The following is a 12120-nucleotide window of genomic DNA, read 5'->3' as shown; positions in this document are numbered from 1 at the left end:
TTAATTGTACACTTGATATAACAGCTCAACTGCAAAGAAAAAAAAATGAAAAAGAGTGGGAAGATTTGGCTACTATGTGCCCTTGGCCAGTCTTCTCCCTTGCTTGCTAGTTTTGAGCCTGTAGTCACTTTATTCCCTGTAGAGGCATGAGCTTTTTGCAGGGATTTTCACTTTCATCACTTGTTTACTGTGCTGTTCTGGGTATTCTTGCACAAAATGAAATATGCAGTTTTTCTGTCATCATTCTTCAGTTATGCACATGAACATAAACAGATTTGAACCAGTTTGAACCATTATTTTGTTACTGCAGAGTTGAACTGGAGCTGAACCTTTTTTCCTAACCCAGAACAAGAGCTGGAAGAAATCATTGTTTCTTTTTTTTTGGTTCTACACCTTGTGTAAGGATGCCTCACAGTCATATTCTGTCCATCCTGCTCATTGACACGGAGAAAACCCATTTAGATGCCCCCTCCCCTGCCCCCTTCCTTATCTAAGGTGACGACCCATTTTCTTCTTTCAAGCGTGGTGGAGCGCCACCTCCAGAATTTCTTGGGCCTCCCATGCCACCACTGCCACCACCGCCAGAAGAAATGATGCTGCCACCAGTAGAGTCTGCATGGGAGCGAGGTCTCCGTCATGCTAAAGAACTTATGAAGCGTGCTTCCCGTCGTAAAGAGCAGGAGCCTGACTTTGAGGAGAAGCGGCTCAACATAGTACCTCCACATCATGATCGGACAGCACTGCAGTCTGAGGTCAGGAATTTTCTGTTTCTGCTGTGGTTAAGTTTTACCACAGCAGACCCTTTTTTTTACCCTGTAATGCCCAAACACACTTTGACATCTATGAAAATTAGAACTTGTTCACTTTTATATCGGGCCATGGAGAGAACATTTGTACAAAAAGCAATCAAATGTAATGTGAGTGCATAAACCTAATTAGTGTAATAATGAATAATTGGTTTGCTGAACTATCCGTAGCTTCAAAACTCGCTCCAACATATAAGAAATACGCTGCACGTTAACTCTCCAATGTGTAAATCAGAATTTTGAGGTATAGGATGCAGCATAGCATAAATGATGTGTGGGCATTACCGGGTTAAAGAAATTAAAAACATGGGTACATCTCAAAAATGGTGATATATTGTAAATTTAATGAAATCCATGCAGTTATTTAATGCAATTAAGTTATTCAGTGTCTATACGTCTGCTAAGAAAAATAAACTAAAGGTGCACTTATATGTAATAGGGGCTCACAAATCGAACACGAGAACTATACCTGACAAGTCTCATATTGTATGCATTTTCACTATTTCGTACCAATGTACAGCTGAGGAAAACTTATCTCCTAGGAATAGGATGTTGCAATGCTCATACATACACCACCATGGCTTGGCCACATTCAAATAAAGTTAGTTGGTGTAGGTGAACCAAATCAACGTTGTTATCATAGTCATAAACAACTGCAACACTGCCATGCAGGCACCGCATTAGTTGCATTCTTAACCAAACACAACGCTGTAGATAGGTAGTTCCGTATATTCCGTTTATGTATGACCATGCTATGCTTACTCCATGCTTATTACCTCGGAGGCCATGCCTAATATCTCTGTGTGCTCTCTCAGTAAATGGAGACGTTGGCATCAAGGCACCCTTGGCACTCCAATTAGAGGTGGCTTAGAACTTTTTGTACTAGTGTGCTGATATAGCAAATCTGTTAGCAGCACAGTTTCATGATTACCGTCATAACATTATCTTTACTTACCTGCTTCTTTATTTATAACGGTTACGGTTATTTAATACTATTATTTATGATGTTAGTTCAGAGGAAAGGTTGCATAATAAATTAGTTCAAATTTAGTGTTGTGTTCTACACTTAGTTTTCTTTTGCTTGGTATCTCTTCTCATGATCCCCCTGCCCCCCCCCCCCCCCCTACACACACATACACACACTCCCCTTTTTGTCAGGTGGGCAAAACAACATATAAAGATTTTGAAAGCACGCCTACATTTTTTATGCATATTTGAATACTAAAATTTTCTAATGCAAATCAAATAATTTGTTTTGAATACTGAATAATCAAATGCATAAGAATTTTAAAACACTTGTACATTATGATTACCTTTTTAAGGCCCAAGAAAAATTTAGTTTCCTGAGTTCTACTCTAACCAGGTAAAACGTTGCAATGCTCTAGTACTTTTTAAAAGTATGCTGGGCTTTTGTTAGAGAAAAACACAGTGCAGCTTCTTAAAGGCATGTGATATATTGTAAGTTTTTGCATAACATGAACGTTCAAGTCAGATTTCAGCCTGAGCCACTTAGCTTTCAGATATGGCAAAAATAACCTCTCATGCCTCACTTATTTTATGGAGATATTATTCCTTTTCCAGTTTGTATGGTATGGGGAACCAGTGCTGGATAGGCGGCGCGTTGAAAAGAGTGCGTTGCACGCCGCCCTGGTGACGAAACGCGGCATATCCCAGCCGCTCGACCAGACGACACGTCCACGGCCGTTTCATAGTTCGCATGCTTCCGTTTTCGCTCCGCTTCAAGTGGAAAGTTTTCGTAAAGAAGCTAGCACCATCAAGTGAAGAAATGACGAAGGAAGCTTTTTAAGCTTTATATATTTTTCACAGTGTGTCGCGGCGAGCACGTGCGTTTATTTAACGTTTGTGCCGTGTGCCGTTCCCATGCTTGTGTGGCAGCCTGCCTCACAAATCTAGCAGCTACGGCGCCGGTCTTGCTGCGCTATGGTTTCGGAAGTATTAGTTGGCCTGAAGACATTGCATACTTCTCTGGCTAGACATAAGAAATTCTGATGTTACTTCGCCACAGCAGTCAATGGAGAACAAAGCTTTATCACATCAGCTGACACGAGCAAGCAAAGGTTTGAGTGCTCCGCTGCTTGATCCGTAACAACCCTGGCTACATTTAGCACTAATTACACAAAATTTACGTGATGCATCTCAGCGTCGAGTCCTCATCCGCATGCGAATTTTTACAAACACATAGGCGGCATAGTCGCGCGTGCGCCGACAGTATGCGCACACAACTCGTATTACAAGGCAGCTTCCCTGCCACATAATTCTTGGCAATGAATGGAAACTATTTACCTTTCATATCGTTCGCTTGGTGTGGTGGCATTGGAAGGAGCTTAGCGGTGGTATTGCGAATGAAAAATGGTTGGTGCATATGCCGGATGATGCATGCTATTGCTCATTTTGTTTCCGACGAAATGCCGACTGCAGATTCTGCTGTTTGGTACTGGCTGCCACAGCTGACCGTCTTCGCTATCGAATAAACCAAGCACACACGCGAAATTCGATTTAGAAACCAGCCCGACACCGCTTGACAGGGCAACAAGACGGGAACTTACTCCGCTCGCCTGACTGCTTGGATCCAACGCCGCCTGCGTTCTTGTTTGTAGGGTTTAGATGGAAAGACGCAGGATACATGCTCCCTCATTCCGACGAAGTTGTGACACTTGTATACGCAACAGTACCGTCGGCGTCCTTTTGTTTTCCTTCGACTTTCAGCGCACGCAACTAGCAGCAATTTTCGTCCGTGGGAGCGGCTGCGTTGTGCACGTTCTGACCGCCAGGGTGGCGTTGCAGGCGTCGTGAAAACTCCAGCACTGGTTCCCCATGACTAAGGCAGGTAACTGGGAAAGGCATTAGGGTTGCTTAGTGATGCAAGTTCAGTGTTGGTATTTTAATTGATCTAGGTGAAGGTGATATCTCATGGTGGATGTAGGTATACATGATGAAATTGTTCGGTATTTCACTCAACAGTATTGGTGTCCAAGCCTCTTTCGTGATGCCACTCGTTTTCTTGTGTTAGAGTACTCTTGCTGCATGCTTCGCTTCCTGGTTTCGACAGAAAGGAAGATTTTTGATAGCATACTTTGGCATTTCACGAAAGCACCACCTCTAGTTCAGATTGGATTGTAACATACAGTGGTACCTCGGTTCACAAACAGCAGCACTTGCAGCTGTTTGAAGAGTCGGTTTTTTTTTTATTTTCAGCTCTTCAGCATTTGAACAATTTTACCTTGATCTGTGAACTCCACTGCAGGTGACAAGCACAACCCCAAGAGGGTATGGTTCCTAGAACTTCAGTTAGTCTGCTACCTTGAGCTGTATTCTTCTTGCAGTACACCCTTAGTTGTGTATTGAAGCAGTGTTGATGCAACTGAGTTAGTCAGCTACCTTTGTCACATCATATTGTATTGGGTTCAAAAGCCTCGGAAATTTTAATTTGAAAGGAAAATCTAGAAAGTTTCCTGGCTAAAATTGAGGGGCTAGAGAAATTTGCTGATCGAATACAGATTTTCTCATTTTTAAACACACTGAGAGGTAACATTTGTGTCGGCTCCATTTGGTTATATATATATAGTATATAAACTTGTATATAATTTTTCATACGTAATGTAATGCCATTCATAACTGGATGTCTCGTCAACTGGGGCACTTATAAATGATTAACTGATTTCAGTTATCCTGGTACACTATGACAATCACAGTAATGAAACAGAGGAACAGGACATCAGCAAATGCATCTACAGTTGGCGTCGCCCTTCTGTAGAGCGTGGGAACAGTGACTGCCAGGGTGCTCAGGAGCCAGCCAGCGACGTCTAATGGTAGTTGCTTGGCCCAAACGTGCCCGGCAGCTACCATTAGACGTCAGGCCCAGCAGCTAGCGTTAGACGTCGCCGGCTGCCTTAAAAGCGTCCTGGAGGCCGCCGTTCCCATGCTCTACACAAGGGTGACGCTGACTGTACAGTGTTGTGTTCATAACAGATGTGTGATACAATTCTGCACATTGTTTCAATAGGAGCCAAACATGGTAAGACTGCCCAAATAATAACTTGATTTGCATGAATCCTGTTTAGTGGCAAGGCATTAATATTTAATGACAGGAAATTATGCAAGGGGTCAGTAACTTATGCTCAATACTCATTAGCTGGTGCCTCTGTTCAACAATTGCAGTTCCATTTAAAAAACTCTCAGCTTACATTGGTCTTTCTCCTTTGAGACTCCAATAAAATTGTTAACCCTTTGAATTCAAACAGAAATGAATATTTGCTTTGAAAAGTGAATTTGCGAACTGAATTAAGTATCTGATGACGAAGACTATTTGATTTGTATTTCAAATCTCAAATATTAGCACATCCCTACTGAAGATATAAATTTCGTTTTGGTGCACTAATTTACGAGAAATGTTAAAATGATAGTACAGTATTTAAAAATACAGTATTTAAACTCTGCTTTGGTTTCATAACCAGTCATGAATTAAGTTTGTGAATTGAGGTACCACTGTAGCTCATCCTCTTTGACAGATTGGTACACATAATCACTGTCCTCTTATTTTGCAGCATTAGTTAAATTCTGAGAATACTAGTCTCAATTTGTTGAAAAGAGTACATCTTTATTTTCAGTGCATCTGTTTACCTGTAGAGTCGATCCCGTATATATGAGACCCAGACACATTAAATTATTGCTTGTATCAAACAGTCGTAACATTCCCTTCGAAATCAATACAAAAGTATAGCACTGTACTTTCATCGAACCGCCACCGCCACATTCAACATGCTGTTAAACCTTCATATAACGAAGTATTTGACTTTTTATTAATTCTCATTCATGAAACACCATGTATTTAAAACCTCAATATAACAAGGTGTGTTTACACACGATTTCAATATAACAAAATTTCACTGCCACCGTCAAGGAGTACTGAAACAATAAACGGAACCTTCTGTGGGCGCACATGGTCAAATGGTTTAGTTACAAGCGGTTGCTTGCAAGCGCACTTTCAAATTGGCATGACCAAGAGAGACTGCTGAAGTGAGGCGGCATCATGTTCTGTTACAATCCAAGTGTGATAAGCTTTTCTCACACGCTGTACGCTTTGGGTGTGAGTGAAAGCTTGCGAAGGTGTGCTGCGAAGGATGGTGGCGGGATGAGCGCCCTCTTTCGGTGTGAGCAACTGGAAATGGGAGAGGAGAGCAAGCTCATGTGAGCAAAGGGGGAGTGGCGGAGCAGATCGGCGCAGATCTTTCTTTAGCACGGTCGTGGCTACGCATGGCTGTCGGTGTGGCTGAACTCATACACAGCCCGCATGCCTTCTTTTAGATGTAATCTGCCACATCTGCAAAGAGGGCGTGGCAGGGTAGCGTTGCGAAATATGCGCAGTCTTCCCACATGTTTGGTACTGGGGGTTGCATTATCTCGAGTTTTGGAGGCATATTTTCATTTTGTCAAGGGTGCAGACACGTGAGAGCTGCGCCGCCTTTGCCCGACGCTTGTGTGCATGTGTGAGTTGTGAGGGAGAAGTCGGAGTACTGTGCCTAAGTACCATATTTACTTGCATAATGATCGTACTCGCGTAATGGTCGGACCCCTGAATTTTGTCATCCAAATTAGTTTGTTTTTTTTCCTTCCCGTGTAATGATCGCACCCCGAACTTGTCGCAGCGATATGTCGTGTGCCAAGTCTAGCTAATAATGATCGCGCTTACTATCTGTCGAATGCTACGATAACGACTCTTCAAGACAAACCAGGCGGTCTGCACGCACCAAAAATTCTTAAGCAGATGCCCTATTTCATTCTTTTCATCACTTTCCGCACTTCCATGACCAAAAAAAAAAGAAAAAGCTACAACCAAACATGCCTTTATTATGTGTAGGCTTTATAATGGTTGTGGTCAACAACAAAAAAGGCGCCTTTCGATTCTTCTTGTCTGCACTCGTGGGCATGCAACAAATCGCGAGCGGAAACGATAGTAGCCACGTTTGCACTGACACGTTAGAAGTGTACTATTCATACACCGACGCTTGTAACACAGCTAAGATATTCGCCCAACTTTAGCGGAAACGTGCCATACTAGGGTAGGAGTGAAGACAAATGCCGAAGCTTCAGCAGCATGCCCGCCATGTGTTTTTACGTCACTCGCAGCTAAGCGCGCCCATCTGTTTCTGTCCCCTCAAAGTGGACATGGCTACGTTATTGCCGCAAACTTGCCGATATCAACAATATTATTCATTACTGAGACGGAAGAAACTGTTTCAATGCACGTAATGTACTCACGAGAAGAAGAAAAATCGCGTTCAGCGCATTCGGCTTGCTCCACCGGCCGCCATCTTGGTTTTGGCGTCCTGCACTACATACAACGGCGGCCGCCTATTTGTTGACCTGTTGCCATCCCGCGAAAAAAAAATTTTTGTTTTACGGGAAATTTAACCCGCGTAGTGATGGCACCCCTGAATTTGCATCAACTTTTTTTGACAAAAAGGTGCGATCATTATGCGAGTAAATAAGGTATTACGGAGGAGGATACGCTTTGCTTCGCTCGTCCCTGACCGATGGCAATGTGCACTATGCAAGAACTGGCGCTTAACTTCTGCCTAAATGGTACCACAGCATTTGATGCAGAGCCTTTATGGCAAAGCATAACAAATTTTCAGTAGCAGTGTGCCATGGTTCATTGATCTGCAGCTGTAAAACCAGCATCAACTAACGCCCCGCCCCCCTCATGCTGGTGCACTTCGCTCTCCTTGGCAGGAAGCATCCATGTCGGGCCTGGTGGTGAAGCATAGGTAATGACCAACTACTGTACAACGTGCCAGTATTCATTGATCTGCTATCAAAAAAGTGGCACCTACCCCCGCTCCACCTAGCTAGTGTGCACTTTGCACTGGGTCGCTTTGCTCCCCTTAGCAGGAACCCTCCGTATGAGGCCTGGTGCTAAAGCATAGGTAACGAACAACTACTGTGGAAGCCACAGGGGAAAATGATATACTGATGCAGATTTTAAGGAGAGAGAAAAAAAAAAAGAAAAGAGAAATGCCCACCAAGCGATTGGAATGAGCACAGCGTTGTGACCACTACGCCACGAAACTACGAGTGAAGGGACAGCTCATTCTGGCGTGTTTGTGTCGCATTCAGCGAGGGCAAAAGGAGCAAAGTGCGTCCCCCCTCCACGGTACGTAAGCACAGTCCCCAGATTTTTCTCTAACAACACACGCATGTGCACAAGGGTCAAGAAAACGGGTCGAAAGATTGACAAAACAGAAATACGTGTTTCAGAGAGGAGTTGAAGCTAGAGGCAGACGAAGCATTCGCTCCCTGCTGCCGGTGCTTTTCAGGACAGCATCGTCCTACTGCGGGCAACATTATCAGCCGCAGGGGCGAAGTGGACGTGAAAGTGTGGCTGGCTTCGCTTTGTATCACTGGTGTAAAGATATCAACACAGCATGAGACTATCTTTCATCGCCGACTCTCAAGTTCAACAAAATATATTTTTTTCTTATTCAAGTTTGCTTGTTTCGAATGGCCAATAATTTGGAAAATTTTGTGGCCATTTCCGTCTAAGAAAAGTCTATCGGCAACTGTACTTACTTGCATAAGAGGTCATATTTCAGTACAGTGAAATTTCAAACAAAGCGAATTGCTTATTTACTGACTTCGTTATATCAAGGTTTAACTGTATCGAATGCTGCCCTGCACCATCCCCCTGCAGGTGCACATCTGCCGACGGGGCCATGACAACTTCTTGTCCATAAGATATGTTAAATGCCAACGAAACAGCAATGTTAATTGGCAGGTGCTGTCAAACAAGGCATCACATCTGAAGTGCAGTATACATGTCATGGAGGAAAAATTGGTAAGCTGCGCATTTCTTGAGTGCTGCAAATATGGATGGCACACTGTGTCCGTTCATTATTGGCAAGAGGAGATCACTGCAATGTTTCAAGAATGCGAACGGCCTCCCATTCCTATACAGATTCCACAAGAAGGCATGGACGTTACTCTTATCTTTTCACTAAGTGGTTCTAGTCATGGATGCCAAACTGTAGATGTCATCAGCACCGCCAGGTTTGTCTTGTTCTAGACTGGAGGTTTCTGTTAATGGCATTTTAAGGTTTTATGAGCAGTTAAAATGAATGCAACCCCCAAATCCCATTTGGACACAGTTTTTCTTTACAGCTCGGCTCCAACAAAATTACTGCATGCCACATCTGCACTGTGCGGAATGACCATCGCAGTAGCTGTGCGCAAGAGTCGGTCACTCATGGGCCTGCAGTCTGCGCTGAATGCATTTTGTTCGTGCTCCGCGAGTCTATTCCTGTGTAGACTCGGATGTTCTGCATGCTGATCTAACAGTGTGTGCCTGGTTGACTCAAATGACAACGTATTATTGGCTGTTTAACTCTTTCCCTACCATGTGGGAAATAGGTGTTCTATTTTTGTAGGTTATGCCACATTTTTTTTCCTGAAGGAACTACTGCACTCAATATCGTATGTAATACATAAACAAAAAGCAGAATGTATGCACTTTTCACACATAAAAGTTTTATTAATGAGCGGCATGTCACATAAAGAGATACAAATTGTCAAAACCAAAATTGTGGGATAAAATTGAACAAAGTTTGTAAAGACATGCTTGTATCTACTAAGGAAAAAATTACAAAAATTATGAGATATACAAAATGTATTGTCTAATAGGGACTATGTTTGAAGAAATCAAAAGTTTTTGTTGAACAAGTGTTCCACTAGAAAAATTTAACTGCAAGTACAGTCTAACCGCAATATATCGAACAGCGGGGTGATCGTGAAATAGTTTGATATAGCCAGAATTCGATATATAAAATCATGTAAAAAACGCGTCAAAAGCTTCTGAAAATCCCTCAATAAACCAAGGGCGTGATCGTGGATCATTGTTCGGAGCGCGTGTTCGGTTGCGCCACATGCAATAGGCCTAGACCACACCTACTTCGTCGGCCAGGAGCGCGTGGCCGATTGCGCTGCACTCAATTAGACTAGGCCACGCCAACTGCTTCACCCATACGAAGTCAGCGCTACCTAGGCCAATTGCGCGAGGAGCAACTGAATGCGTGCTCTGAACAACTATCCCCGATTGCGCCCCAATCGTGTCGCAGCAAATACTCTTAAGACTTCGCACCAAGTATTTTTTTATTTATTTGGCTGAAAGTACTGTAGAAAAGTGGCCTGCTTCTTATTGGCAGCCACGTGCTTAAACACAGAGTCCTCAACATAGTCTGAGCCATCCACAAGCGAAAGGGCGGCGCCACTGTAGCTGCGTAAAAGGGCCAAAGCAACTACAGCCTGAGTTGAAGTCGGGAGCAGGGCAACATCAGCGCTTGCGGGATCAGCCTCGGCAGCGTCTTCATTTGGCTGGTACTTCTGCTGCAATCTCCACGTCTGTCAATTGAAGTATTTTGAAACACTGTCAGTAACAAAGTATTAAGTGGCGTCTGCCAAGGCATCTGAGGAGCGCGCACTTTCGCGCGTGTTTGTGGATACAAACCACCAGTCCTCGTGAGGCGCGGCAGGCGCAGAGCAGGGCATTGAAAAGGAGTCAGTGCGGCAAATGCAATGTGTTGTTGACGTTGTCGAACTAGCCAAGCCACTGCGTGCGTACGCCGCTACGTTCAAATGGTGCCCTCAGTGTGATCGTTGTGTGCAGCTATAGTGCACAGCAGTCGGCAACGCCCATCGTGCCTCCACGATCTTCGAGGGTGTTGCGGGAAAGCTCACCACCAGTCAACAGAGCGCACATAGTCTGGGGGGACGGAGTTCAATATATCCATTTTACGTTCGACCCCGTTCGAAATAAAATAATGCATGCTATTTTACAGGTGATATAGAAAGTGTTCGATATACGCAATAATTTGATATATCCGTGTTCGATATATCAAGGTTTGACTGTACTACAGTTGGGTGCGCCGTGCTGCGGCCGCCGATGTTCTAGGCTAGTTTGCATGGTCATTGCTTTCAGAGTCAAAGTCCAATGAAAAGGCAGCATCCTCAAGACTCGCTGCTGCTCGATCCATCGATAAAATCAGCTGGAGGAGCAGCGGCATGGCGAGATCTGCAATCTTTCGAAGCATGTGCACCGCTCCCAGAGGCGGCCATTTTTGCTTTCTACTTTGATGATCGTGAAACTTCAGAGCGTGTTCAAAAATTACCGCCTGGCGGGAAAAAAATTATTATAAAACAAAAATATAGTTCTTCACATCCAATGGCGCTGGGTGCCCGTGAGCGGCGCGGAAGGTCTTGAAAGCGGTGTTTCAAACCATTGATAGTGGGCAGCCATTTTTGCTTTCTACTTTGACGGTCGTGATAACTTTGGAGCACGTTCAAAAATCACCGCCTAACAGAGGCAAAAGCGAACTGCTTAGAAAAAGTTCTCCTTCACGTTCGATAGCGCAGCGTGTCCATGAGCGGCACGGAAGGTCTTGAAAGTGGTGTTTCAAACCATCAATAGCGGGCTAACAATGCCCGATGGATACGGTAGGGAAAGATGCAAATGGTGTTTCGTAACAAGCATGCTGCCAGGCACGTTCACATGCTATTTGCAATATACCACTGCGCTGATGCTGGCATGGCACATATTGACACAGGCTGGTCTCTTCTGTGCTGCATCCATTTCTGCCTTATCCTGAACAGAAATGCACAGCAAGGTATGCTGCAGTCTCGCGGCCGTGTGATATGGGCTTTTAGGGCTTGCGCTGCACTCAGTATATCAGATCATTCTGTAGTGTAATAGACTTGTGACATTCATGGGCAAAAAGCATGTAAACTGTGTGTTTCGACACTTCCTTGGAGTTGCAAATCTTTAAATACCCGCATTTGATGATCTCAGTAAACTGTCCCAAGATGTGCAGAGTTTTCAGATAAGCTTCACCAGGCATAGTTTATGTTTCGAATTATCGATATATCAAGCTATTTGCTATCCCCTTTGAATTTGATATATCCGGGATTGACTGTATAACTTTGTTTGCTGTAAGTTACTGTGATGATATTGTGATAAATTGTGATTGTGAGTACACTGTAGTCATCGTTGGCCATAAGAGTGGGACTACAAGGGATAATAAAGAGTTGTTAAGGTCCTTATGAAACTGCATAATACCTACAACTGCTTTTTAATCTTTTTGCAGTCAGCAAAAGTTCCTTTGCCTAACTAGAAGGGAAAGCACGTGATATGGGTTTCAAGGACTAATTCCTTTTCATACACGAGTGTGCAGCCTACTTCATAATTATACCTGCATTCGTTTTGTTGTAGCAAAATAAATAATCTCTGATGTGATATCAATAATGA

The 12120-nt window shown here is 43.7% G+C and overlaps 1 protein-coding gene across 14 annotated transcripts in view; it reads left to right on the top strand.

The window, feature by feature from the left end:
* LOC126547062 (uncharacterized) overlaps positions 1-12120 on the top strand; it is a 273332-nt gene that overhangs the window by 97649 nt on the left and 163563 nt on the right. For 13 of the 14 annotated variants that reach the window (XM_050194897.1, XM_050194899.3, XM_055062716.1 and 10 more), the window contains one exon: positions 522-752. The exons of the other annotated variant lie outside the window; for it this stretch is intronic. In XM_050194897.1, the coding sequence (XP_050050854.1) occupies positions 522-752 (231 nt within the window). The remainder of the gene's footprint in view (positions 1-521; positions 753-12120) is intronic. 14 annotated transcript variants of the gene reach the window in all.

The sequence above is a fragment of the Dermacentor andersoni genome, chromosome 1, assembly GCF_023375885.2.
Source record: "Dermacentor andersoni chromosome 1, qqDerAnde1_hic_scaffold, whole genome shotgun sequence".
Lineage (NCBI taxonomy): Eukaryota > Metazoa > Arthropoda > Arachnida > Ixodida > Ixodidae > Dermacentor > Dermacentor andersoni.
The sequence above is the reverse complement of the archived record's forward strand: the minus strand, read 5'-3'. Positions and strand labels throughout refer to the sequence as shown.